General features: G+C 48.0%; 11 protein-coding genes across 11 annotated transcripts; 6 read left to right on the top strand and 5 right to left on the bottom strand.

Moving 5' to 3' along the window:
- Window positions 1–1,277: 1,277 nt before the first annotated feature.
- RhiXN_02992 (uridine kinase) lies at window positions 1,278–4,275 on the top strand (the record flags this gene model as incomplete). Its single annotated transcript, XM_043322809.1, has 16 exons — window positions 1,278–1,353; window positions 1,970–2,018; window positions 2,076–2,128; window positions 2,182–2,201; window positions 2,269–2,305; window positions 2,357–2,445; window positions 2,512–2,521; window positions 2,579–2,613; window positions 2,663–2,774; window positions 2,837–2,892; window positions 2,942–3,036; window positions 3,086–3,200; window positions 3,252–3,422; window positions 3,499–3,701; window positions 3,760–3,949; window positions 4,003–4,275. The coding sequence occupies 16 exons, from the start codon at window positions 1,278–1,280 to the stop codon at window positions 4,273–4,275; spliced, it is 1,584 nt and encodes a 527-aa protein (XP_043178305.1).
- A 444-nt stretch (window positions 4,276–4,719) lies between these two features.
- Window positions 4,720–6,638, bottom strand: RhiXN_02991 (centromere/microtubule binding protein cbf5; the record flags this gene model as incomplete). The annotated part of the gene is made up of 8 exons (XM_043322808.1): window positions 4,720–4,776; window positions 4,831–5,091; window positions 5,142–5,461; window positions 5,516–5,650; window positions 5,707–6,093; window positions 6,145–6,329; window positions 6,384–6,493; window positions 6,549–6,638. 8 exons carry the CDS (start codon window positions 6,636–6,638, stop codon window positions 4,720–4,722), a joined length of 1,545 nt encoding a protein of 514 aa, XP_043178304.1.
- A 217-nt stretch (window positions 6,639–6,855) lies between these two features.
- On the top strand, window positions 6,856–8,400 carry RhiXN_02990 (asparaginase; the record flags this gene model as incomplete). Its single annotated transcript, XM_043322807.1, has 8 exons — window positions 6,856–6,955; window positions 7,012–7,036; window positions 7,094–7,221; window positions 7,275–7,351; window positions 7,385–7,972; window positions 8,021–8,180; window positions 8,219–8,285; window positions 8,340–8,400. 8 exons carry the CDS (start codon window positions 6,856–6,858, stop codon window positions 8,398–8,400), a joined length of 1,206 nt encoding a protein of 401 aa, XP_043178303.1.
- Window positions 8,401–8,875: 475 nt separating this feature from the next.
- Window positions 8,876–10,340, bottom strand: RhiXN_02989 (integral peroxisomal membrane peroxin protein; the record flags this gene model as incomplete). The annotated part of the gene is made up of 4 exons (XM_043322806.1): window positions 8,876–9,033; window positions 9,086–9,189; window positions 9,266–10,064; window positions 10,118–10,340. The coding sequence occupies 4 exons, from the start codon at window positions 10,338–10,340 to the stop codon at window positions 8,876–8,878; spliced, it is 1,284 nt and encodes a 427-aa protein (XP_043178302.1).
- Window positions 10,341–11,431: 1,091 nt separating this feature from the next.
- On the top strand, window positions 11,432–13,042 carry RhiXN_02988 (vacuolar protein sorting-associated protein 28; the record flags this gene model as incomplete). The annotated part of the gene is made up of 7 exons (XM_043322805.1): window positions 11,432–11,660; window positions 11,729–11,829; window positions 12,254–12,330; window positions 12,378–12,480; window positions 12,541–12,800; window positions 12,857–12,917; window positions 12,971–13,042. The coding sequence occupies 7 exons, from the start codon at window positions 11,432–11,434 to the stop codon at window positions 13,040–13,042; spliced, it is 903 nt and encodes a 300-aa protein (XP_043178301.1).
- A 357-nt stretch (window positions 13,043–13,399) lies between these two features.
- Window positions 13,400–14,246, top strand: RhiXN_02987 (OsmC domain-containing protein; the record flags this gene model as incomplete). The annotated part of the gene is made up of 7 exons (XM_043322804.1): window positions 13,400–13,495; window positions 13,551–13,562; window positions 13,616–13,735; window positions 13,798–13,819; window positions 13,884–13,973; window positions 14,030–14,118; window positions 14,187–14,246. The coding sequence occupies 7 exons, from the start codon at window positions 13,400–13,402 to the stop codon at window positions 14,244–14,246; spliced, it is 489 nt and encodes a 162-aa protein (XP_043178300.1).
- A 496-nt stretch (window positions 14,247–14,742) lies between these two features.
- On the bottom strand, window positions 14,743–15,473 carry RhiXN_02986 (uncharacterized protein; the record flags this gene model as incomplete). Its single annotated transcript, XM_043322803.1, has 5 exons — window positions 14,743–14,783; window positions 14,848–15,003; window positions 15,093–15,191; window positions 15,268–15,277; window positions 15,339–15,473. 5 exons carry the CDS (start codon window positions 15,471–15,473, stop codon window positions 14,743–14,745), a joined length of 441 nt encoding a protein of 146 aa, XP_043178299.1.
- A 1,314-nt stretch (window positions 15,474–16,787) lies between these two features.
- RhiXN_02985 (uncharacterized protein) lies at window positions 16,788–17,518 on the top strand (the record flags this gene model as incomplete). The annotated part of the gene is made up of 5 exons (XM_043322802.1): window positions 16,788–16,922; window positions 16,984–16,993; window positions 17,070–17,168; window positions 17,258–17,413; window positions 17,478–17,518. The coding sequence occupies 5 exons, from the start codon at window positions 16,788–16,790 to the stop codon at window positions 17,516–17,518; spliced, it is 441 nt and encodes a 146-aa protein (XP_043178298.1).
- A 319-nt stretch (window positions 17,519–17,837) lies between these two features.
- RhiXN_02984 (atypical/PIKK/PI3K kinase) lies at window positions 17,838–21,171 on the bottom strand (the record flags this gene model as incomplete). The annotated part of the gene is made up of 16 exons (XM_043322801.1): window positions 17,838–17,852; window positions 17,907–18,265; window positions 18,324–18,338; window positions 18,395–18,469; window positions 18,535–19,150; window positions 19,203–19,436; window positions 19,492–19,659; window positions 19,712–19,825; window positions 19,880–20,128; window positions 20,177–20,257; window positions 20,307–20,373; window positions 20,440–20,565; window positions 20,615–20,758; window positions 20,810–20,911; window positions 20,964–21,050; window positions 21,101–21,171. 16 exons carry the CDS (start codon window positions 21,169–21,171, stop codon window positions 17,838–17,840), a joined length of 2,523 nt encoding a protein of 840 aa, XP_043178297.1.
- Window positions 21,172–21,508: 337 nt separating this feature from the next.
- RhiXN_02983 (heat shock protein HSP20 family protein) lies at window positions 21,509–22,057 on the bottom strand (the record flags this gene model as incomplete). The annotated part of the gene is made up of 2 exons (XM_043322800.1): window positions 21,509–21,732; window positions 21,784–22,057. 2 exons carry the CDS (start codon window positions 22,055–22,057, stop codon window positions 21,509–21,511), a joined length of 498 nt encoding a protein of 165 aa, XP_043178296.1.
- A 669-nt stretch (window positions 22,058–22,726) lies between these two features.
- Window positions 22,727–26,292, top strand: RhiXN_02982 (protein kinase; the record flags this gene model as incomplete). The annotated part of the gene is made up of 5 exons (XM_043322799.1): window positions 22,727–23,007; window positions 23,057–23,361; window positions 23,424–23,593; window positions 23,645–24,337; window positions 24,394–26,292. The coding sequence occupies 5 exons, from the start codon at window positions 22,727–22,729 to the stop codon at window positions 26,290–26,292; spliced, it is 3,348 nt and encodes a 1,115-aa protein (XP_043178295.1).
- Between the last annotated feature and the right edge of the window lie 506 nt (window positions 26,293–26,798).

Below are 26,798 nucleotides of genomic sequence, written 5' to 3'. Positions count from 1 at the left end.
TGCTCCACTCTACTCATGACCATCATCGTGTGGGAATGGCGCAATAGCGATGGCGGTATGAATCCCTTTACGTGCTTTTTTGGATATTATACATCAGGCTTGATCATACGCGCGCACGTGGGAATCCTCCTTTTGACTGTCCAGCCGGCTAGTTCTTGGGTCATCTGAGCATTCAGAAACGCGGCTTTACCTGAAATTTTTAATTCCTATTATAGTATTCTTGGGTACCAAAACCTAATCCTATGAGATTCTAATCTGGCTACTTCTATGGACTACGAATCTGCTTTGTGCGACCATGTGTAAATCTATAACTGCGCCCACCTGCCTCTCGCTCGTCGTTCATTCGTCCGAACAAATCCGGTTTCTGTTGGGGTTGCATCGCCTCGTGGACAGTCATGGGTCGCGGAACTTCAGACCGCCACATCCGGTACTTAATGAATATTCAGCATTTCAGAGGGTATGAGCACCTGTGTAGGTACTAGCCTCGGGGCTTCGATTCGTGAACTTTGATTGATATCCATGCGGGGGATGTGTCCTTGATCCATTTTTAGCACCGGTACGTTAATACGCTTCTTGTGTTATATGCCAGGTATATACATTGCAATTCCTTCAAGGCCTTCGCCGGGAGAACCTGTGGTTAAATATAACTCGAGGACGTTTCGGCATTTGTTCCGCCCATAAGCATGTAGCTTCGCGGGTCGCGAACGTTCTTCAACCACAATGGAGAGTTTGGTTCGGGCATGTCTTTTGAAGGTTGCAGATACATAGACAAAGCTCATCATCAATCTCAACCATGCGTCCAGTGGCGTAATATGGCCGAAGAATGTCTAATTTGTTTCTCGGCGGTGTACAACCTCGTGTCGCCTGGCGTCGCATCTGCGTCGAAGAGAACGCGCAGTAGAAACCGGGCAGAAGAGTCTGCCATTTAGCCACGTAAACCCAAATGCATTGCGACGTGTCGGCTACTTATGCTATTGAATGTGTCTATGGTTTTCCCGGGCACTTGCGTGCTTTGTGGGACGATCGATCTAGTTCTATACTTGGCGCCGTGTTAGTACAATGGCTAGAGGTCACATGTGAGGTACGGAATCTACTGCCGGTTAGTGCCACCCTATACCATTAAACTATAGTACGTCAATACCGTCCAACTCAAATTTTAGGCTAGCTACACGCACACATTCAGGTATCTCAGAGAACTGGCCTGTCGCTCGTGTGCGAAATTCTTCGCCCCCCTCCGGGTTATTGACACAGGCCCCGGCCGGCGAGTCTTCTCTACGATGGCAGACACACCTCGACTACCAGGAACGGCTGGTTTAGCATACTTCGTCGCTGGTCATGGGGCCAAAAATCCGTGTGATACGCACCCCTGAAAGGCTTTGGTTTGTGAAGGGTGTGCGGCTCCGAATGCTTGAAACACTATGATTTGAAGCACGAATACGTGACCCGTGACTGGGTGGATTCTGGACGAGGGCACTCGACCCTCTGATGCAAGCTTTGGCTCCGATGGCGAATGCAACCGCCGGGGTTGCCGTTTGAACCACATGGCTCATGATCACTTGGCCATCATAACCTGAGCCTTGTACCACTTTTCACCCCTGAACTTGATTCCGAAAATGAATACGCTTGATTGTGTCCATAAAATTCGTACAGCGCTCACGAAACAATGCATACATCCAGTATTCTATTCAATCCTTAATGGTCTAGTCCATAGACGAGTTGAGCTAAAGGGTCACCGGACCGTTCCGGCGAATCACGTGACGCACGGGTCTTCAACGCAGGAGAACGCGTTTAGGATTTGCTGGCATGCACAACTCTTCTTGATTGAATATGGTATAAATAACGTTATTTGCTCATATAAATAGTACAACTAAGCTGTATCTCAATAAACGTCAATAGGCGTTGCGAAGGCCAACAATTTTTCGAACACACACGAGCCAAACGCCCTTTTTGAATAATGTACCGTTGACAGCGGCTGGTGACAAGAACAAGCTCTTGGTTTCTCATGGGCGGCCGCCTTGGTGAGTATAATTCGCTACTAATTTGCTACCAATTCTTATGTGATATATTCTTGGTAGGTATGGTCAGGATGGAAAACCCTTGACGGACGCTTTTGTTATCGGGATTGCAGGTGAGAGCACAACGCGGTCGTCTGGTATTTTTTCACATCAAGCAATCTCAAAGGCGGTTCTGCCAGCGGCAAGGTCAGCCAATAAGCTCCTGTCTTTTTTATTCTTTCTTATCATAAAGGCGATCTTACTATTACGATAGACTCATGTCGCTCAGGAGATAGTTCGATCTATGGACTGTAGGTTCTTTTACCTGATCGTGTGACCCACCAACTGACAATTTGAGGTAGCGATACCTTCTGTCGTCATTATGTCCCAGGATTCATTCTACAAAGAACATACTGCGGAGGAATTGGAACTGGCTTTTGCAAACCAATATGTAAGTCTATGATTCTCGGATGAAACTCCCTGCGTGATCCTTACTTTGTATAATGACTTTTTGAAGGATTTCGATCGTAAGCATTTTCATACAGATTCATTGTGATTCAAATTTTCAACTGCATTTAACTAAGATCCGGACGCAATTGATATGCCACTGTTTGCTCAGGTAAGTATTTTTGTATAACATCTATCGGTTCGTGCTTACTTTCGGCCAGTGCCTACGAGACTTGAAAGGATGTAGGCAAGCGAACGTGCCAATCTATTCGTTTACGGAACATCAGAGAATGGAGCAAAGGAAATACTTGTATGGAGCAAATATCATAATCGGTAAATAATCTGGTTGATCATTAGTAAATTTATTTTTAGTTCTGACTTATTGTAATATTTAGTCGAGGGCATCATGGCATTGCAAGATCCTCAGTTGCGAGACCTTTACGATGTCAAGGTTAGCGTTTCCGACATAAAATAGTGTTCAATATTCACACCAGGTTTAGATATTCGTACAATGCGACTCGGATCTTATGCTGGCACGTCGAATTAAACGTGATGTCGCAGAACGAGGGCGTGATGTCGATGGTATTCTCGAACAGTAAGTACTCCCCGATGATAGAAGATATATGCTTCGACAGATTCTCCAGATACTTGCGATTTGTAAAACCGGCCTATGACTATTTCGTCGCACCTACAGCAAGGCAAGTGAAGCACAATATGTGGCCATTGCATACTGACGAAAGATGTAGATATGCAGATATTGTTGGTAAATAAATGCTGGAAACGAATTGTTTGCTCACATAGACCGTATAGATCGTACCAGGAGTAAGGAACGCCGTTGCGATAGATCTCATTACGACACACATCCGCAAGAAGCTTTCAGAACGTTCTTTCCAGTTCAGGGACAAGTTAGCTCGTGCGGATTCCCTGGTCCACATAATCACCTCTCCAACTGTGACGACAGACACATCTTGCAATCTGATTGTGTTACCCCAAACCCCGCAATTAAGGGCACGTTTGATGTAATGTACGGGGTTAAGCGAATCTAACAATTATGTAGGGCATATATACTATTTTACGTGACAAGGAGACCTCACGAGAAGATTTCATTTTTTACGCGGACCGATTGGCCACCCTGATCTGCGAGAAGGCAATGGAGGTCCTACCATTCAAGAACATAAACGTGTCTACTCCAACTGGGGCCATTGCAGACGGCAAGGATGTCGATATGGATAACCCTATCAGGCAAATCTGTTCTGTTACGTGGGTTTCTTGCTTCTAAAGTCTGGTCGCCAAGAAATATTCAACCATTGCTCCACAGCATTGTTCGCGCAGGGGGCATGCTCGAGAAGGGTCTTCGGCGCGTGATGCGGGACATCGCCATTGGGTCTCTTCTCATTCAATCTGATCCTTCTTCAGGGGAGCCGATGTTATTGCATAGTATGCTCCCATCGGTTGTTCAAAGGAGGGAAGAAAGTGGGGATGCGTGGGTGTTCTTACTCGATGCCCAGGTGAGATCTGGATATTGCCCAAATCTGACATACTCATCCCAGCTCCTGCTTAGATCGGAACTGGAGCGGCGGCATTGATGGCGATACGGGTGCTACTCGATCACGGTGTTGCTGAAGATCACATTATCTTTGTCACTTTCCTCGGCGTTCCCCGAGGTGGAATGGCCGTCATTCGAAAGACATTCCCAGGGATAAGGTTTGTGTGCGGGGCGGTTGATGATGGGCTCCAGGAGGCTTGGCTTCATCATGAAGACGGTACACCAGGGAGGCGTCTTTGGTCTATTACTCCAGGCATGGGTAACATTGGTGATCGTTATTATATGTAATATCCTTGCCTTGTGGTATATAACTCTGGTCGTGCTTGACCAGTTTGATTTAAAATGTGCATGACATACAGGGCACATGCCGCGAACTTACAACTCAATTCTCACTGTACAAGGTTAAAATACTGAAAATAAGAATGTATATTTAAGTAGGAATTGAACTGAAATCAAGACCAATATATGCTAACTTTAAATACTAATCCTCTCTTGGTCTGATTCGTACTGAGGAAACCATACTGACTTTGTAGTTTTCAGACCAAATTATGCTGAAAAAAGATGTCATTTACTGATATACTGATTTTCAGGATCTTATCATGCTATAGTGTCTAGCTGTCGGTGACGCAGTATTTGTGATTTCATTGGATAGAGTGTGATCAACGACAGATAGTTATACATGGCGAACAAAAACCTTTTGTACTGTGCACTGTATCAAAGTTCAGAGCAAACCTAGTCCGTAGATGCGTCGTCATCTTTGGCCTTCTTGGCCTTTTTCCTCTCGGGAGACTAAGTCAAGCCTGTGAGGATTACGTTTCATATAATAGTCCAAGGGATACTTACCGTTTGTTCCTCTAGTTTCGCAGCCTCCTCTTTCTCCCTTCTTTTCTTTTCCTTCTTTTCCTTCTTCTCTTTCTTCTCCTTTCTACGCTGCTTTCGCGCCTCCTCATCTTCCTCGTCTTTGCCTTCATCCTCATCGGCGTCTTGCATCGTCACGTCCGCCTCAGCCACCTCCGATTTGCGCTTGCGTTTCTTCTCCTTGGGCTCAGTCTCCGCTTCTTCTACGGTGGCCGGAGGTTCAGAGGCTGGTACAGGAGGCTGGGTCTGGAAAAAATTCAGTATATGCACATATCAGGATCAGGAGTAATACTCACAGGAACAGGTTCCTCGTCCTGCTGCACAGAGTAGTCAACATAATCTTTGGTCCAGGAGGCAGGGGTAACGCCCTGAATGGCCCGACCGTGCTTGTCGAGCTTGCCGTCCTTGACCATTTTCTTCTTTTCCAGAGCTCGAGGACCGAGGCCCCATCGTCGGGGGTAGGTATCACGTTCCATGATGCATCGCTTGACTTTAGCAACAACCCCATGATCGCAGGATGCCAAGTCAGCAGTGGACATCTGAGCAATAGCGAGCGCGATGGCCTCTCCCTTGGTGGTCATTAGTACGACTTCCTCGTGTACTTCAATGTTGGCCTCTGTTTTGTAACGATTAGTATTTGCTTACTGAAGCTGTACGTATGCTTGCTCACCGTAGCGCAGCAATCCCGGAATCATGAGCTTGGCGCCATAGCAGACGGCGTTGACGGCACTATCCTTGACGACGATTCGCTTGTAACCGACCATCAAGCATTCCAAGGGTCGGATAACCCGTCGCAGATACGATTCTGCGACAAAAAAAAGGTGTAAATAATAGCTAAAAATAAATATGCGGGCGTCGTACCGTCGCGGGTATTGTCATACGTCCATTGTGCGTCCAAAACGTCATGCATAGTTACAATATCGTCATTCTCGCTCATCGCACCACTACGAACACGTCGAAGCTCTTGCATGTGTCCGCCAACTCCCAAAAGTAGGCCGAGGTGGACGCATAATGTTCGGATGTAAGTTCCGGCCTCACAGCTAACCCAGAATACAGCCAAGTTTCGCTGATTGTCAAACTCGAGGAGTTTGCTCTCATGAATGGTTCGGATACGGAGCTGTCGCTTGACGGCGGAAATAAGGGGAGGTCGCTGGAAGAGAGCACCGGTCAGGGTTTCAAGAGCACGAGGGAGGGCCTTTTCCGACTCGAGTGCATCGTGGAGTCGTAAGACGCAAACATACTCCTTACCTGAGGTACGAATGAGTTAGTAGTAGAAAGTATAATAAGGAGATAATTTACCAGCGCCTTGCTGGCTCTTCACCAATCGCGTTGCCCTGTCAATGCAAACAATCAAACAGCCAGTGACCTTGGGGTCAAGAGTTCCGCTGTGGCCAGTCTTCTCGACTCGAAGGATGCGTCGGATCCAAGCAACAACCTCGTGAGATGAGGGGTTTGAAGGCTTGTCCAGGTTGATGACTCCAGACCTGCAGATTTATTAATATGGCACATCCAAACTCAGGCTTTGAAAATATACACACTTGATATATGATTGGAGATCCCGCTTTAGAGGGCTGCACCCTTGTGGGATGGGAGTAAAGTGAGAGCTACGAACCAGGAGTTTGTCGTAGTTTTTCAGCAGCAATGGCCACTGTTGAATTGGCCAAGTCAGCTCGACCCATGGCGGAATGAATGTAACAACAAACCTGAGAGGTGTCTAGCTGAGGCTGCTTCGCCTCTGGCTTGATGGAGAACTCTCCATTCACTTGAGCGGTAGCTATATCTCCTTTGCTCATAATGAGTCCCTTCGGTGGTGGGCAAGTAAAGTATCAGGTGCCACAGGTGATTGGCCCTTCTAATATGGTCGTTCACAAGAAATTTATGTGTGTATTTCAAATTGATCAAGAATTTGGAGATCTTATCTTATCTTGTCCAGCTGTTGCGTACCTCTATCCTCTATATTCAGACATTCCAGCCGATCTTGCCGATCCTCCATACACTATGCTAAACAACATGTCCAAGAAAGGATCTGACGAAAACCTAGTGGAGAAACCAAACCTCGCTGCGCACACCCTCAAAGGAGAGCCTGGGCCAGTGCTAGTAATTCATGGTGGTAAGTTGGCAACGTGTTCTCACGCAGTCTATCACGAGCTGATAGCAGGCTCGTAGGTGCTGGACTACTACTCAAGAAGAAGTATATAAATCTTATTGAATTATTAAATAAGTTATCTGACTTTGAATGTATATGTAGTTCGACGCCAGCTCAAAGGGAGCTATATAAAGAGGCTCTTAGGAAAGCACTCGTTACCGGAAACGATGTCTTGAAGTCTGGTGGACAAGCGATGGATGCTGCTGTGGCAGCAGTCACCGTATTGGAAGGTACGGTGCAGCTAAATACACTTGATGAATATATTAACAAGCGATATGTAAAGACTGTCCGCTGTTTAATGCTGGACACGGAGCGGTCTTCAATGCTGCGGGAAAGGCAAGTCGTTATCGTGTAATACTGGTTCGAGTTTTGTCAACTTAACGGGCTGCATAGAACGAACTTGAAGCCTCTATAATGCTTTCTCATCCACCTCCTTCCCATCCATCTGTTCCGGCCTCGCGCAAGGGTTTCTCACTGACACTCCTTACGCGGGCCAAAAACCCATCTCAGATGGTTCGGGCGCTCTATTTAGAGCCCACTCTTGCCCCGCATGCATTCCTCTCGGGAGCTGCTGCAGAAGAAATAGGTCATCAGGTGGGCCAAGAGCTCGTCGATCCATCCTACTACTGGACAGAGCATCGGTGGCGCGAACACCGGCGCGGACTGGGTCTTCCCGAGACGCCGCTCCCTGGAGAGCCAAGTAAAGGCATACCATACCCGCCACTCGACCAGCTACCTACCGGGACTGTGGGCGCTGTGGCTTTGGATGTCAATGGGCATATAGCCTGCTGCACAAGCACCGGTGGTAAGACCAATAAGCTTGTTGGACGTATTGGCGACACACCTAGTATGGGCTCTGGCTATTGGGCTGAAAAATGGTCTGAGCCCAGGAAAGGACTTTGGGCCAAAGTTCTTCAAGCTTTCGGGAGGGATAAGACTACGATTAGGGCGGTAGGCATCTCGGGAACCGGTGACGGAGACGTAAGAATCACGGGATAGTTCCGAAGTTTATTCTTTTCATAATGACAGACGTATCAGTACTTTATCAGGGAGGCAACAGCAGTGACGCTAGCAAGGCGAATGAGGTATCAGGGACAAAGTTTGAAGAGCGCTGCGCAAAAAGTGGTAGAAGACCTCCGAGAAGTGGGTGGCATGGGTGGAGTTATTGCGTTAGATAACCTCGGAAATGGTGAGCTCAAATTTATTGCTCATCAGGGGTGAACTTAGAGTACGGTAAATTTACTATCCTTTGTCAAGTTGCAATGCCCATGAACAGCACTGGAATGTATAGAGGGTAAATTATCCGACTTGGGCTTAGCATTTGGGGTACTGACATTGTGGCTGGTAGGGTGATCGATAGTAGGGGCGAGCCAAAGGTCGCGATATTCGATGACGATACTCTCGAGTAACACCTTTTACAGGCCGTGAAACTAAGTGTCTTGGAATGTTCGGATATCCCTAAGGAGAGAGAAGGATAAGGCGCTGTCGACCTCGTGGCCTGTAATGTGGGCGCTTAGACTCCTCGTGTTGGATTCGATCTTATGGGAACAGGTTCGCACTCTTACAGAAGGGATAACAATACTCATTTACTGGAGAGCAATACATATATTTTTTGTAGCATATAACCAAAATTCCGAAGTGCCCGTGTCGTTCTGGTTGTGGCTACGGCCAATCTCGGTCAGCTCTATCACATTGTTTCTCCGCCTTATCCTTGGGCTGAAGTCTCCAACTGAGACCACATCTAAATATGCCGAAAATGCACTGCTTTGGCGGTACCGATGATGCGGCAACGTTTTGAATACTTTTGGTGATTACGTTCGCCAAATAATTTACAGTTTGAATGTGCACCCAAAGGACACGCGATGGACAACACGAGATGATGGTCTAGACATTGACGCGGTATATCCGTCTTCTCCATCTTCTTCTCCTAGTCACTCCAGGACCCAAGGCATTGGCCGCGGCACTAGAAGTGGTTTGAACGAGCTCGTTGGGCGGGAATGGCTTTGGGTTCAGCCATGAATCATTGGTATAGACCCATCCGTCTGAGAAAACGTTAGTATATGTCAGAAATATTGGACGAGACATCCAGCCTACCACTATCAGAACCGCACGCTATCCACGAGCCTACCCAGTCGATCCTCCAGTCCTCTGTCTCGACGAACCTCCATCCTGGGCTCAGGTCGAATGTTAGATTACTGCTGATGACAAATGGAGCGGATTGGACCAGAGGCGCGTCAGATACATGAGCTCGATGAGCGAGTAGAAATATCAGACCTGACATTTCCATAGTCCAGCCCCTTCACATCTCCCGCGCTCCATCCATCTCTACCCCTAGTAAACCCTCGCCGTTCTCCCGTCCGAAGATTCGTTGCTTTCCATCCGGAGCCTGCCACCCACCGCTCGTTTTCAAACAACTCGACCTCGAGCATGCGCTCTTCGTCCGGTTCTGGAATAGGATACTGAGCTGGCACCTTCTCCGACGAGTCAACTCCCAAAATGGATTTTAGGGTAGCTGGTATATGCATTGTTCGAAAACCAGGTAGACGTAACTCGACACGAAAACCTCCTCGCGCTTCAACGTGGCGTTCTTCCATTCTGAGATCGTCCAATAACCTCTCCCAGATTACACGCATAGCAGGTGTTATTTGAGCGACGATTCCCGGGAGAAGATTCTGGAAAAACGGGTGCATTATACACAAAAGACTAAGTCCGCCTCCGAGAAAGATTTGTTGTGGTGATATTGGCAAAAATCCGATTGGGAGAGTCATGATAGTCATGTACAGTATTGACCGAGTTGCAGGAGTTGCCCAAGTCAGGTAGGGAACAACAGTAACAGCTAATTCGTGCACGTCCGATATAGCGCCCATGAGGTTCTGGATGGCTTGCAAATTTGCATACCATTCCGAGCTTCCTTCAGGTGCTATAAGTTGAGGGCTTGGGCGAGTTGGGCTGTCGCTGATCCCTTTGGCGCTGGGGGAGCCTGGTCGTCGGTTATGACTTCCAGGGTAATTGATCAACATGATGGCCAATAATACCAACTGAGGTAAAATCAACAGCATTCGAGGGTATATACCTTCGAAACAAATCAATGCACACGACTTCCTTTGTATGGAAACAGAGACTCACACATAAATGAGTATACAAAACCCCATGCAATTGTGTAGCACCATCCCCGCTTCCATAGGACTATCTCTTCCACGCGGTCCTGGAACCAAAATACCGGCCCGCTCCTAGAGACAAAGCGACGAAAGTTGGCAGTGGTGATCTGAATAGACAGTGCGTCACGGTTGGAAAGTAGTTTTCCATTACTCTCCAAGATCTCTCGAGGCGATGTCGGGGCGGTAGGCATTGATTGTGTAGTAGCAGCAAGTAGCATACTTGGTATGCTGAAAGTTGACGTTCGCATGGGAGACTGGGGTCCACCGGACGTCGGTGATGCCACCAACTGACTAGATGACCTCAATTGCATAGCCTCTAAGGTTGTCCTTACAGACAGTGGCGAAGAGCTTTCACGAGAAGGCGATTGGGAGAAATAACCTTCAGAAGTTTGGGAAGATTTGGTAGGTAGGATTGTAGCATTTGTTGGTATTGTCACGTAAGAAGGGATTACACTCATATTGAAAGTATCTAAGCCTAGGATGTTTCAAGAGCCTCGGAACAGTTCCAGCACAAAAACAACCTGACCGGTGAATCTTAGGGGTCACAGCTGGTATCGAGAGTGACGTGTGGAAACCGAAGCTCACGTGATTGTAATGCCGCAATTTCGTTGGTCCCACCACTGCCACCCACTCAACCTTTGATTTCCCATATTCATCGCTCTTCTCTGACTTAGTCTTGATCAACTCACCATTTTACTTGTCCGCCACTCATATTATGAGGGTAGTCGACAACCCCCATCTCCAACTTGCACCACGTCATTATTCCAAAAACGGAGGGCGCTCTTCAAGGTACACGCTATTTTACAGGCAAGGATTTCTTGTTTTGCAACGCCTTAATATGAATCGGCCATTTCGGACACTGTGCTTGTTATCTAGCTAAATGAGATCCAATGTATTAACATAGCAAGTCAATTAGTCAAGCTGAGCATCGCTGCTTGCCGAGACCGCTGTTTAATCATTGAGCCGGCCCCAGTCATCCTCTGACATATTTGAAAACCGGCATATACATACACCTTAAGTTACGAACCTTTTCACTATCGACATTCATAACGCGCTGAACACGTGAGTAAACGTGCTTTGCAAGGGCTGATCCTGTTGCCGCCTGGATTATTCCACTAACTGTGATCATAGCACCGCTCATTAGCTTCCCGCTCACCAGGGGACAGACTCTGTAATGTCTCGATGTACGGGTGTGTGTTCTTGTGCTACCGAGACGCATATATAGGTATGATGCATAACACCAACAACATCCCATCTTAATCTCAGAGAACGCTCTACCAACATGAGTACTAGCAACCACAACGGCTTTACTAACGGAGCTACCCATGCTCTAAATGGCATCCCTCGCCGATACTACTTACTGAGGGATGGAGAAGCTGGGAGATCGGAAGTGCTATGGCTTGAACGCTTCGATAAATTTACCGCAAAGGTCGGAGCAAGTATTAATTGGCACTTTGAGCGTGGTCAAGTTGAATCTAGCGACGAAGAACTTTGGATCGCTACACTCTTAGGTAAGTCTTCGCATATTTATCAAGTAATTATTAGTACATAACTATAATAATTTTGGTTACTCAAATAGTCAATGGCCATCAATTGGATGTTCGGGGTCAAGGACGAAAGCAACAGGGAGCAAAGGCTCACCTTGTGGAACAACTCGAAGTTAACGGACATATGCTCCTAGTAAGCACAATTCTGAATGTATTTTAACGCTAATATTTACTAGTGCATTATTTATGACTCGTAGCATAAGCCACTTCTTCCAGCGTTTCACGCCACTAATGAAGTTGAATCTGCTGTAATCAATTCAATTGACGAAGACCACAGGCGACCTGGAAATTAAGGTCTAGATTAAATCAACTAGTGATGATGATTGAGTGTATTTATAGATGCTATTGGCAGTGTCCCTCATGTAGTAGTTGGTCTGGATTATTGGCCATTTGGGGTGTCAGAAACTCGCACGTGATTACATGCCTGTAGCATAATGACTAATTAATCTATTTGACGAGAACTGTGACATTAACCAGATGCAGTTTCCAGCTGTTGACCTTGATTCTGAAGCTCGTTTATACTATACGAACGCGAACGTGAAAAATATGAGTCTCAGGCAACGCTTTTCGGTATAATTGTTGCCCTTGAATATTTGGAGAGGGCGTACGTGAGGGATGCCATCAACGCTGCCGAGTATGGGCTCATGTATATTACCTCGGCGTCGAGTTGACATCCTGCAGGTACACCCCAGCTTGTACAAGACTTTTATCTCAGTATAAGACTATGCTGAAGCTAGTTGGAGACTCGGTGCCAAGTGTAGAAGAATTCATGCGACGGTACAACGTAAGTAAGTCCAGTTCCCGCTATGGGGCCTATGCTGTAACTTATCACATAAACTTATAGATGGACCACCCAGCTGCCCTTCATCGAGTTCAGGTTGGTGTACCTGCTACTATTGAACACTCTTCCGATCAGCAGGGATCCGCGGAGACTGCCAAATGGGTAGCCGAGACAACCCAAAGCTTCATTACATTTATGGACGCACTCAATCTCAAGCTGAGGGCGAAGGACCAGCTACATCCTCGCTTGCAGGAGCTCATGACTGGATATGCCAGGTTCAAAGACTCGGCTAAGTGGGAAGGGCGAGGTAAGATTGTCAGCTGGTAGGTTTTCAGGGACCGATAAAAGGATCAAATGGTTAAAGGAGGCAAACTTGCAGGCTTATTACACTCAATGCAATGAAAGCATCGGATGAGATAAGCGAGGACCAAGCGCGTCAGGTACGCGCGGGCTAATGCCACGGGCAACGGTTGACACTCACCAGTTACCGTAGCTTCTATTTGATATTGACCATGCGTATCACGAGTTCTTCAGCTCACTGGGAGGAGGAAAAGATAGCTCTTAGAACCCGCGCTATTCAGTGAAATCGTTTGTTCACAGGCTTGTTTCATGTCGATTCGATACAGGAGGCTTTTGGTATACATTAAATAAACTTGGAATATATTTTAATTGTCTTGGCTTACGACTGGTGGGAGGCCAAGAGACAGGAGCTGTTAGATAGGTTGTGCCCCCCAGAATGACATTTACCAATTGGAAATTTAAATAACGCCCGCTATTTGGCCATGACATCACCTGACCAAAATATGAGAATATAAACGAGCGTCCAAGAACCAACGCGAACACGGCTCATCACTTTCAGCAACCCAGTTGGTTATCTCGCATTAACAATACACAGATTTTCACTTGCTATATCCATCCAATTATGATCTTTGCTGTTCGGCCATCTGTTAGAGCTGCTGCACGTCAGAGCGTGTTTGCTACGCAACGTCGCACGGTAATCTCGTTGGCCAAGACTGTGGTAAGCCGATTCCATATATCAACGTGAGATCATTAACGATTGATCATTAAATCAGTACACCGCTCATGTGTGTTCAAGTCCATTCAGACGAGATGTGCCTATTGATATTTAAGTACGTAGGCTACGGCATCGGGGGCAGGAAGAAACGGATCTACCAAGTTAGACGATGGATCTCTAGACATCGGCCTAGCAACTCCCAAGGAGATGGGTGGTTCTGGTCAAGGAAACAATCCAGAGCAAGTAAGCCAGACTACAATCAATAGGTTTAATGTGAGAAGCTAATGTGTGCGATATTATCAAAGCTTTTCGCACTCGGATATGCTTGTGAGCTTACAGGATTTATCATTTGAACAACAAATCGTTCTCATGATTTATTTCAACCCCGTAGCTTGCTTCCTCGGTGCCCTCCAGCTGGTCGCCAAGAACAAGAACGTAAAACTTTCCGACGACGTTAAAATTAAGGCCGCTGTATCGATCGGTGCGTGATCCTTGACAAACTACTAGAAATAGATACCGATAGAATTAATGTCATAGGCGAGGTAAAGAGATCTGGCGGATTTGGCATTGGCGTCGAATTGACTGCGATTGGCGCCGATGCCTCTTTGGTCCATGAAGCACACACGGTACGTTATCAATTTAGTCTTCGGCAATTGCGAAAATATTCGAGGTGCCTTTGTTTACTGTGATTCAGGTCTGCCCGTACTCCCGAATTCTCAAGGAAGGCGCAGAGGTCAAACTCAACGTCAAATAAGCTAGCCTAATGTAAGCCGATGGTGTACAGAAAAGTGAATACAATTACTTGTCATGTCTGGTACAACCAAATATACGGTGGCGGGTACTTTTACGCAAGGTGCCAATGTACGAACTGCTAGTAGCATATGAAGTTGTCTGACGTGTTAATCCTCAAGGTTTTCTATTTCAAGGAGATCAAGGTAAAAGTATGATGTAGCTAACGGTTACATTAAAATGCATTTTGGTAAACAATCATGACCATGGGTACTACAAGTGCCCTGACATTCATTTCTGGTTTAGCAAATTCTAAATACCGATGGCTTCTATGCATACCAGTCTCGCTCTTGCGGTAGCGGGTTTGCGTAGGGAATGATAGAATTCAGTGTATTGAGCCCAGAACCTGTACATACATCATCGACTTCGAACCCAGAGTAGAGCGCATATATAGCACATGTGCATAGTAGCAGAAAGAGAAGAAACAGTGTGACCGCTCATATACCCATGGTTCTGCGTGCTCAGTTGAACCTCCACGACACACCCTGCAGCTTTCCGGTGCCTGTGGTATTCAGATTCAAACCCAGTCAGTTATCCTCCGCACCTTGCCCTAGTCATCCACTCACCGAGACCAGCGAACTGCTGGAACGCAGACGGCGACAGGTCGATATCGTTGTAGCCGCAGGCGTAGCACCGGTCGACGATCCCGACCTTGATGGTCTTGCCGTTCCAGCTGACGTTGGCGGTCTTGCCGCAAGCCTGGCTGTGGTTCGGGTTGCCGTCTGCGTGTGCGCGTGCGTATGCGCGAGTGAATGGTCACGATCAGAAACGATGGAAGGATTAGCTGTCGACAAGATTGCTGATGACTCACCGACCATCATCTCCTGGAACAGGCTGGTGCCGACGGCAGCGACCCACTCGTAGTCGCCGTTGTTCCAGCCGCAGGCGCCAGTGCCGACGGAGGGGTTGTCTGAAATGCGTGCGAGTTTCGTGTCAGTACTAACGCTGGCACGCCGACGGAGATCGTCAGAAGGATGAATACTCACAGTAGGTTGCCTATACGAGCGAATGGTCAGCGGTCGGTGGCTGAGAACGTATGCCTAACGGGTTTACTCACCCAGCCGTTATGGACGTCGTAGGGAGCGCGGATAGCCAATTTGTTGGTGCCAGTGCCAGCGGGAGCCTCGACGGGAGCGGCGAGGATGCAGGAAGCAAGGCTGACGATTGCAGCGAGCTTGATGAAGACAAACATGACGGGCGAAGTGAAGAGGAGCCGGTGAGTGAGAGCTGACGGTGCCGAGATGACCTTGGTGAGCTACCCTTGACTTTGTGCCTTTAAATATTCACATAGCCTGGTATTTCATAGTAGAATTATTAAATCGCCCATATTTAAGACTACCATGACCACCTCAACTTGCGGTCCCGCATACAACCATAGACGTTTCCATGCCTCCGTGTGTAATCGGAGGCACTTTGGCCTGGTTAAGGTGCCAGCGCTTAGTTATAACGCCTCTAGCCGAGGAGCCGGAGGTCGCTTGCCCACCCAAGCCTCACCGTCAGCCCGACTGTAAAGCGTCCATGCGAACATTCTCGACTAATAATCCAGCTCCTCTAACTCGTTGATGATGGACATTGATCTCCGTCATAACCCGTGTTCTGATTCCAAGTCAAGCCTTGTCGGCCTATATCCATATTAGAGAATAAACTCCATGCTGTTGATAGCCTGCTCTAGCATTCGGAGCCAATTCGATTGCTCGAGCTGTCAGAGAGCTTGGAGAAGACCTTTAAGCATGACTTATTCGCCTTCAGTATCTCTAGGATGACTCTATGAAAATGCGTGCAAAGTGGCTTTAATTATATGGTTGGCCGTGGAGTTTGTGGCTACCTATTCGCGCACTATGCTGTTTCCCTTTGAAGTCTATAGTAAATTAAGGGTTTCGTTCATTGGCTCATTGATCGTATACTTTACCTTCAGGCCATCCTGGCGGTGTACTATATCCTATGACTGTTGATTAGTTTACGATCAATATCAGAGTCTGGTTCCAACATAGGTTCACACTCATCCTGTAGTCTGCCGATTTTTGACATCTTATACATGACGATCGGTCTCCCATGAGATTCTCTGAGAAAGCCGGGATGTCGCTTGATGAAGCGTTTGATGCGCCCCGCTCGGATTATGAAATTGATTTTGACGAGCCATCCAGAAAGACGCCCAACCGGCCATTGAATTCTTACCAGCGGTAAATTCGACATGGTAGGTACTCATTGCACACACGTGCTATGATATACTCGTGCGATCGCAAGAGTAGCGGTTCCGCGTAACCTTAGCGTAGCAAAAGGCGCACTGATCGGCCTTGGGAGCGTTTCGGCAAACCATGCAAGTGCAAGATGATAGTTTGAATCTATCATTGAGCAAAGATGCACAAGGCTGCAAATATACTAGTTAAATGCTACAGGAATATCGGAGACAGCCATAGATGCGGGGGTCTACAGGGGATAGTAGCTCACCAAGGTCATCTCGGCACCGTCAGCTCTCACTCACCGGCTCCTCTTCACTTCGCCCGTCATGTTTGTCTTCATCAAGCTCGCTGCAATCGTCAGCCTTGCTTCCTGCATCCTCGCCGCTCCCGTCGAGGCTCCCGCTGGCACTGGCACCAACAAATTGGCTATCCGCGCTCCCTACGACGTCCATAACGGCTGGGTGAGTAAACCCGTTAGGCATACGTTCTCAGCCACCGACCGCTGACCATTCGCTCGTATAGGCAACCTACTGTGAGTATTCATCCTTCTGACGATCTCCGTCGGCGTGCCAGCGTTAGTACTGACACGAAACTCGCACGCATTTCAGACAACCCCTCCGTCGGCACTGGCGCCTGCGGCTGGAACAACGGCGACTACGAGTGGGTCGCTGCCGTCGGCACCAGCCTGTTCCAGGAGATGATGGTCGGTGAGTCATCAGCAATCTTGTCGACAGCTAATCCTTCCATCGTTTCTGATCGTGACCATTCACTCGCGCATACGCACGCGCACACGCAGACGGCAACCCGAACCACAGCCAGGCTTGCGGCAAGACCGCCAACGTCAGCTGGAACGGCAAGACCATCAAGGTCGGGATCGTCGACCGGTGCTACGCCTGCGGCTACAACGATATCGACCTGTCGCCGTCTGCGTTCCAGCAGTTCGCTGGTCTCGGTGAGTGGATGACTAGGGCAAGGTGCGGAGGATAACTGACTGGGTTTGAATCTGAATACCACAGGCACCGGAAAGCTGCAGGGTGTGTCGTGGAGGTTCAACTGAGCACGCAGAACCATGGGTATATGAGCGGTCACACTGTTTCTTCTCTTTCTGCTACTATGCACATGTGCTATATATGCGCTCTACTCTGGGTTCGAAGTCGATGATGTATGTACAGGTTCTGGGCTCAATACACTGAATTCTATCATTCCCTACGCAAACCCGCTGTTGAGCTAGTGCATCAGTGAATTGGTGCGACTCTATAATACTGAAATAATGTCGCGATCGGCATGCACATTCGCTACAGGCATAATCGAAACTTACCAAATGATCATTAAAAATCAGTACTCTATTCTCATGAATTGATTTATTGTTCAGTAACTCATGATCTCCAGTACTAGTGTGGAATTGGTCAATATAGCGATGGTTACGCTAGAAAGATGCTGCTTACTTGGGCAAGGTCGTGTATACGGTCGAACATGACTGTGAAGTACGATGTTTCGTTCAAGAGGGTTTCAAAATGTTTAATCGCATCCTCTTCGGTGAGATCCAGTCTGAATTTCTCCTGTATCTGCTCGTGCACATCGCGGTGTTTGATATCTGGTATGTTGGCGTCTACCATGAGTGCGACGAGATTAAGAATAAGGTTCGCGCTTTTCCGGAGGATACTAAACGCTGTGAAGCAGTAGTTCTTGAACCTCGCGTAATGTGATGATTGCGCTCCTCCCATAGCGTCTACCATCTCCTTGCATACTTTGACTGGTGGTGGGAATGGCTTTGGATCCCGGCCAAGAATGTAACCAAAGTCGACTATCCAAAAAAAAAAGAATATCAGTATTTTACCTCTGCATGCTTTAGTTAGATTTACCGTGGAAAAAATGACCTGAGCGATCCAGTCAAATTCGATAATTAATTTTTATTTGCTCGACGTAAGCTTACCATCGGGTGCAACAAGTAAGTTATCAAGATGACGATCTCCGACTCCAAGAATATAAGTGACCACACAGTATCCAGCTGGGCGAGCACCGTTGTTTAATATAAATATGTAATTTGCCAGAATATAAGCCTAAATTACTCACCACAACTTCGAATAAAAGTCTCAATCACATCTTTTTTTACCCCATACGTTCCAACGCTGCCTTCATCAGGATAATGGGCGCGTAGGTAGCCTAGAACTGAAGAATACTGTTCTATTATTATCCGGATGGTGCTACTAGGGATAAACTGGATCATTCCCTCGGTCGAACTAGTGGCCAAGACATCGTATGGAGTCAATCTCAGGTCCAGGTTTTCCTTGCGGAGCAAACGATCCATTAGAGTAAAAAGCTGAATCACCAACTGGTCTTGGCGAAGGTCATCTCCATTCTTAAATATCACTGAATATTCCTCTGCTTCGGCACCCGATTCGGAGGTGCACTTAAAAGTGAGCTTCAGTGGCTGTAAGTTGCTTTTGAGGACAGAGCACTTTTCGGGGACCATTCCAGTCACCATTATGCGTGCATTCAAAGGGAGCGGAAGGGGAGCAGGCATATTGACCAGCCCATTTTTAGGATCAGAAATAAATGCCTTGAGTTTGTCGATCTTCTTCTGACGCGCATCTTTGGACGCTCGAACCTCTTTGGCGCGCGTAGATAGTATGGATATAAGCTCCGCTTGCCGTCGCATGACTTCTCGCCGCTGAGCACCGCTCTCAGACTGTACCAAAGTGTGAGCTATTTGTCATACTCGCCATCCAGACACAACATACTTCATTCAACTGCCGCTGAAACTCGAACGCGACCTTTGCGTACATCTTCTTTACCATTTTGTCCTCCATCTCGACCATCAAGTACCAATTTAAACGATTGCCAAGTACTGGATGGGCAGCGCCACGCTCAACCAAGAAATCAGCCAATCCACTGGCTCGATCCTTCGTGGAAGATGAGGACGGGCTCTCGAACTTGAGAGCTTGGACAAGTTGTAGCAAGTATAATAATAATTCCTGTTTGGAACACGTCATATAGACAAGCTTGCGTGAGAGAGACAGGGATACATACTTCATCATCCGCTCGTTTAAGCTGCTTAACTGCAAAACTTCGGACTCGAGAATCACTCGTCGAAGGTCCCAACAGCTCCAGAGCGTCCGCTGTGCCGACTTCGGTCCACATTGGTAATAATATCTCCACAGCCTGTTTGACTTCACTAGCGTCTTTCCATGTTACCGCCTAAATATCTACTTTTAGACGGAACAAGGGCTCAGATGCGGATTATGCCAACCTTCAGGAATTTGGTGAGGGCACGAGGGTCTCGGGAAAGATAAAACCTGAATTTCCAGATAAGATCTTTGTCTTCTGAACTGAGAGGTTGGGTGGGAGGGTAATTAATAACAGCCTAAACTAAATCAGTCGAGAGAACTTAATTGGCTAATTCTGCAGTTCGACTCACAGTAAGCTCGTCTCGAGTTTTGGCATCTGGCTTGAGCTCCCGGTCTAGAGGTCCACCTCGATGCCCACGCACAAGTCGGCGATGCTTATCCTCAACCGGATTCTCCCTCGCAATGTCTGGATCTACTATGCCCCATATTTGCATCTCGGCCTTGAAGTCCATGAGGGGAGCAGCCAACCCAGCAGTTGGCGCCGCCGATGGGATAGTGGTTGGATGGGCTGTAGTAGACTGTGGAATGTTTGATGCTTCCTACCTAATATGAGTATGGAGTGATTTGAAGAAGCAAACTATTCATACTGGCTCAGTGAAAAGCACCGGGAAGTCGAAGCGAGGGACGTCAATGTACAAAAATAAGCTTTCTGACTTTGCAGTCTCGGCCTACGTATCACATCAGTATGAACCACAGTCTCCGAGAAGCTCAACACACCGAGTGAATTTCCTCCATACGACGAAACGCCATCTTGTCTAGCCACTCTGATTTGGGTAAATCGCCCCTTTCGTATTTCTTTACTAGCTATTTAATCCGGTTAGATAAGATTAATTGCTATTATAAGTGTTACCTTGCCTTTTCAAGCCTTCCCATTTCGTCCTTCAGTTCCACCTTGCTTGGTGTTCTAGATTCGGCCGACCCATCCGCCTCCTGACCTGCCCAAAGCAATAAACGGTGTTTTCCTCGCCGAAGAGTGCTATTCTGATATGAGTTCTACGTCTAGAATATCAATACATGATAGCTACCTCTTTTTGCCGAACATCCTAAAAGTAGTTCCCCCTACTGGCGCCGATGTCCGCGGCCCTTCGATATCCCAGACTGTGAATGTGAGCTGGGCATGGAGAGGAAGATCCCGGTACTTGAGGGGGAAGGTTATCCATTCATTCCATCTGTAGGAGGTTCAATTCTGATCATGATGGAGTTCCATAAAATAGACTGACGTGTAAGAGTTCTTGAACGCTTTAAATGAAGTACGGTGTGGAACGGTCAATGGTTTGTTGTCCGCGACTATTTGACATGTAACGAAGAGGTCCGAGAGTGTGCTATGTGGTGTTTAATTTATTTATCTAGTAGGTCGAATTGATATATACTCACTTCTGCTGTACCCCTGCAAACCGTAATTCAGGCCGCTCTAATAGTTCCGAGAAAGGGCGTGGTGTCCGAGTCCCTTCAAGCTGAGATCTGTGCAAGCCCGATGGATACATACAGTATTCACTATATTAATCACTCACATTCTAACTGTAACAGATTTGTCTAAATCGCTCAATTTCGCAAACGAGAAGTCCCGAGCCGTCTTATCCATGGTGGCTTGGTGCAGAAGCGCACCGCGCTTGTGAGGGATTGATTACATAAGCAAAGTACGTGCACTCAAATCAGTCACGGTGCTACGGCATGCACACGGGAAAAGATACTCTGCGTATATCATTCTATTTTCTCTTTTTCTAGAGCACACTTTTCCTCAATATAGCTAATCGAACGGCCCCGGGCCCTTGATATGAATGATTGGTAGAAACAGTTATATTCGATTACCGCGCATTCAATACATCAAGATGAGAGAAAAAAATCGAGGGGGGGTTATATATACAGTAAGCACAGCACTAAGAACTAAGGCTCCCAAATACCCAATTCAATCCTACGATTCAAAGGAGATTAATCTTCTGTCTACCTGACTCCATGCGCTTAGGAAGGTTCAAGGTCAGGATACCATCAGCAAGATTGGCGCGCGCGTTGTTGCCGTCGACCGCGTGATGGAACCACATAGTTCGGGCAAAGATCGAGCGGTAATCACACGTCTCATTTGGCTGCTCAGAACCTGCGGGCTGTTCACTAGCCTGTGACTTTTCAGCGGCGCGAGACGTGTCCTCTAAGCCGAAGTTAGTCGCGCAGTTCGAGAGGTTTGACAAATATAGCTTACCCTGCGGAGGCTTGTTAATACGATGAACACGCCCCTCGATGGTTAGTGAGTGGCCATCATTTCCAATATGGACGTCGATGTCTTTCTTCTGGACCCCGGGGAGTTCAGCTCGTACGACATATTCTTTCTCCTCCTCCTCGACATCCACTATAGCCTGGCGTTGCCGTTGCTGGGGAGACGCCTTCTGTGTATGAGACCCGTGGGGAGACTGTGGGTCTTCGACAAGGCGGAAGAGAGGGTAGAAGTCCTCAAAGAAGTTGCGAGATAAAGACATGATAGCGTGAGGATTATTGGGAGTAAGGCTGGATATATTTTAACTGGATTTGCTGAAGAGCTGGTTCACCAGCTGCAACGTTATTTATAGCCTTATACATTGCCAGAAATTTCGCTTCAATTATGCTATCGCCTTCTACGTATCAACGGTCACTTCCCATCATTTACATCATCGTCTATGATATCCAGACTATATGCGGTGGAACCGTAAACGCCGGTCGCTTCTAGAAATTTCGGATGCCATTTTTGGAAGTGTCTGTCCCAAAACTATCCAGAAGTTTCTGTGCGCATATGTTCCAACTAAAGAACATTCCACGCGTCCCACCTTAATCCCTCTGAATGGAAAAGTGGCTTGAGGACGATGAACAGCATCAAGCCACTCACCACGTGAGATAAGGACCTTTTTTGATTAAGCACGTGACCGTTGTCGCGTTTCACCTGCGTCCTCTCTAACTTATACTAGCACAATGAGTGCTGAACCGCCAACAGTAGACATCTCAGTAATTGAACATCAAAAGGAGAATATTGTACCACGAAAACATGGGCGGAGCGCTGTCGCACTATCGAATCTGCTTTCTGCACCCCGACCCCAGTTAGCAAAACAGCTCGCGGACGGCCACGCCAAGCACCAGGAAGCAGTGCAAATCGCATTAGACGAAGATGAGATCCAATGGCAGCCTACGTTGCATATGTCGACTGGGTAGTCGAGTGCTATCCCGCTGGGAGCAATTCCGAGAGCGGATTGGTTCCCCTCTTGGAGCGCGCAACTCGCGAATTCCGGGAAGATCCACGATATATCAATGACCTGCGTTATTTAAAGCTATGGATTTGCTATGCAGGAATAGTAGAGAAGCCAGAAACCATTTATGCATATTTACTCGCAAACGATATAGGGTCAGTTTGGGAGTTATTTTACACTGAATACGCGAACACTTTGGAAAGGGGTAGCAAGTAAGTCTTTTCGGAGTACATTTTGCCCTGTTGCTGAGCAGTTGCTTAGCATGAGAAAAGCAGATGAAATTTACCAATTGGGTATTGCCCGTAAAGCAAAGCCTCTTAAACGCCTCCAGCAGCGCTATGAAGAATTTCAGAAGCGTATGCTAGCTGCACCCGCGGGGTCAAGCACGGATATAGATGAAGTAATGGCACCAGCACCTGCGGCTCCCACAGCTCGCAAAGTCCTTGGCGAACGCACCAAAGCCACGAGTTCGGCTGATAGTGACCCATTCGTAGTTTCATCCTCCTCAACCCGCGCTAATAACAATGGCGCTCGAATACCTGTGTTCCGAGATGCTGATCAGCCAGGTACGCAGAACTTATCATATTCATCATCCACTGTACTTATTTGTCTCACACTATCTACTTAGAATCTGGGATTCAGACGAATGAGTGGGCAGATGTTGGAACGCGCGACAGCAGGCGCAAGGAGAACCATTCGGATGGAAAGAGTTGGCAGGGTGAGACGTTGCCACAACTAAAGCACGGTGTTTTCACACCCAAGACCCCCAAGATCGAGGTCTATCGAGACACCGAAGATGTAAGTAAATATTATTATTATTTGAGCGCCGGTTGAAACTGGGACTGCAAGCCTGCTGGTTCACGCACGCCTCACGCCCCAAGGCCAGGACATGAAGATGTATTCGCGCCATCGCTCCAACCCAAAGAGTCAGAAGCGCTGCGTCAAAATCCTTTCAAAAATTGGGACAGCGCTCCTTCCAAGCAACCCGCTGCCGGCCCATCCAAAGCACCTCTTGGTTCATCGACTTCTACTGGAGCTACCGCTTCATCTTCTACTCCTCAACCTTTATCCTCGAACTCTGATCCTCCACCGTCTTGGCCAAAGCCCAAGCCCCTCAATCCACTCCCGTCCCTCCCGAAACGGTTACGCAATCCTGCTCCTGCTCCTGGCAAGAAAGCTGAACAAATCTGCCTTCCTCTCGCACGACTGCAAGCATCTGGCTCGGGCTCGGAAGAGTATAGCCCTGATGAGGCTCGAGCAAGGGCGCTTGGATTGCTGGGCAAGAAGTGGGCACCACCTCCAGTCGTTGTGGCCGTACCCGTCCGAGATGATACTGCGCGCGCCCGGACGAATGATGTAACAGGAAAGGGAGGCAAGAAGGACAAGGAACGCACAATGACGATGACGATGGCGGGCGAGCCTACAGTGACAGTAAACACTCGTGCCGCATTGGGAGACGTATTCGAGATGTTCAATACCTCACCTGGAAGGGAAAAGGCAAGGGCAGATACAATCGAAGAAGAAGACGAGGGAGAAGAAGCAGTTTCTGATGCAAGTCACCAATTTGGGAGCCATGCGACATACTAACGTTTATACAGCTACGACCTCCATTGTCGATGATGCAACTGTCTGAAGGCCACAAAGCACCTCCAACGCCAACTCCGACTACAGGTTCCTTGCGTAAATCAGAAAATCCCAATCATCCACCAGTTCCATACTTTGAGATTGGAAAAAATGGAGGGTTTATTGATTCAGCTTCAAGTGAGAACGCCAGAACGTCGAGCGGAATTGTGCCGAAGGCAAACGAGAACGCGCCAAATGAAAATGTCTTCCGTGCAGGTAGCGAGAATGGCCCCGGGCTTGCAGCGCGTGCACCCAGTGCGAAGATGTCCATTTTCGTCGATGAGCCAGCGACAGCTACCAAGGCCAAAATTCCCGTGTTTCGCGATGAACCTGGCCCTAACGTACCTCCGGCTGGACCAAAAAATGTGCTGAAAACCAAATCGTTCACGCCTTTCGTCGATCCTCCGGCTGAGGAGACACCTGCAGAGTCTGTTACTCCAGGCAGACCACTGAAGGCAAAGGCTTTTGCACCTTTTGTAGACCCTCCGGCCGAACCAAAGACACCAAAATCGTTTGCTGTGTTCCAGGACGAGGAAGAAATTGCCTATTCAAGCTCGAGTGGTTCAAAGTTTACGCTCAATCCACCCCCTCAGCTGCCTGATCATGAAGAGTACGATGAGCCGGCCGACGAGGACGATGATGACGATGCGCGATACGTTCCTATGGGTGGTCGACTAGGTCACTTTAACGTGATGACACCCATAACCGAGCGTACATGTGAATTCACGACTACTATGCGAGCTGCTGGGTCATGGAGAAATGAAATAGCCGAGGAGCCATTAGCAGAAGCCGAAGAAGAGATGAAGGACGTAGCTCTCGAGCCAATCAATCCATTCAGCCCGGAGCTTTTACAGGATTTGATAACACAAGTACCGGTGCCTCCGTCCGTCCAAGACTTGACGCACATTCAGGCGGACCAAGTCAACGCGCTGATCAAATTTGGAAAGAGCAAAAAAGGGGACGAGTTGCCGATTACACTGGGCGAAGCTGACGAATACTCAGTCGTGGCCAAGATCGGCGAAGGAGGGTACGGAGCTGTATTTTTGGCCATGTATATGCCTGAGGACGAAGAGGAAGAGGACAGCGGGTTCGTAGATGACGATACGTCTGTAGCCATGAAAGCCGTTCGCCCTGCAGACCGGTGGGAGTACACAGTACTCTCGAGGCTACGAGCTGCGCTGCCTCAGCATTTACTCTCGAGCGTTATTCGACCTCGACGATTATACCACTATCAAGACGAAAGCTTTCTAATCATGGACTATTGTGGCCAGGGCTCCCTTCTCGACACTGTGAACCGCTCAGTATCATGCGGTTTCTCTCCCGCTAACACCGCGCATCCCGGGCTAGACGAATTGCTCGTCATGTTCTTCACCATCGAACTCCTACGCCTCATTTCAGCCATGCATGCGGCTGGATTCGTCCATGGCGACTTGAAGATCGACAACTGTCTCCTCCGGACCGAAGATGTGCCCGACGAAGCTCGTGTCTGGAGTTCGAAATACGACCCCTCAGGCGGACACGGGTGGTCATACAAGGGGATACGGATGATTGACTTTGGTCGCGGGATCGATATCAACTTGTTTCAGCCCGGTCAGACGTTTGTCGGCAACTGGCCGACAGACCAACGCGACGCCGCCGAACTTCGCGAAGGTCGCCCGTGGACGTTCCAGACAGATTACTTTGGACTGGCGGGAATCGTGTATTGTATGTTGTTTGGCAAGTATATCGAAACGGTGCCGTACCAGGACGGAGAGCGGACCAAGTACAAGATTAACATGACCCTCAAGCGGTACTGGCAGACGGAGATTTGGTCGACGTTGTTTGACATTCTCTTAAATCCAACGACCATAGACCGGATGGAGATATGCCTTTGACCGCGGAGCTGGACGGGCTAAGGGAAAATGGAGCAATGGCTGGTCGAAAACTGTGACAAGGGGTCAAGGAGTCTCAAATCGCTGCTGAAGAAAGTCAGCATCGCAGCGACAGAAGGCAAGCCCATGTGATCTCCATCTCGTTTACGTTTCATCATAGGACTTTGGGGTGTGTTTGTTTCTTACTGGACTGGGAAATAATGATGTAAAAGTGTTTGCTCGTGACTTGCTTGAATTCACACCGAAAAATCACAGCAACGAATCGATAGCCCAGGATGGAAGAGGTACATACATGAAACCGCCCTTGTCCCCTCTCAATCTGTGGCACACTCAGATCACCCCTTCCACACTCAAACATGATGTCGTACCACCCCCATCCATGGCAGACCTAACCCTAGTGACATGAAGACCCAGAAAACCACATCCTAAACACACAATACAATCCCGTTCCCTTCCGGCCCCCTTTCTCGCATACACAACACTCCCCACATTCTTGTGATCATGCCCCT

This window comes from Rhizoctonia solani, chromosome 3, assembly GCF_016906535.1.
Source record: "Rhizoctonia solani chromosome 3, complete sequence".
NCBI lineage: Eukaryota > Fungi > Basidiomycota > Agaricomycetes > Cantharellales > Ceratobasidiaceae > Rhizoctonia > Rhizoctonia solani.
Note: the sequence above shows the minus strand (reverse complement) of the source record. Positions and strands in the feature narration are given on the sequence as shown.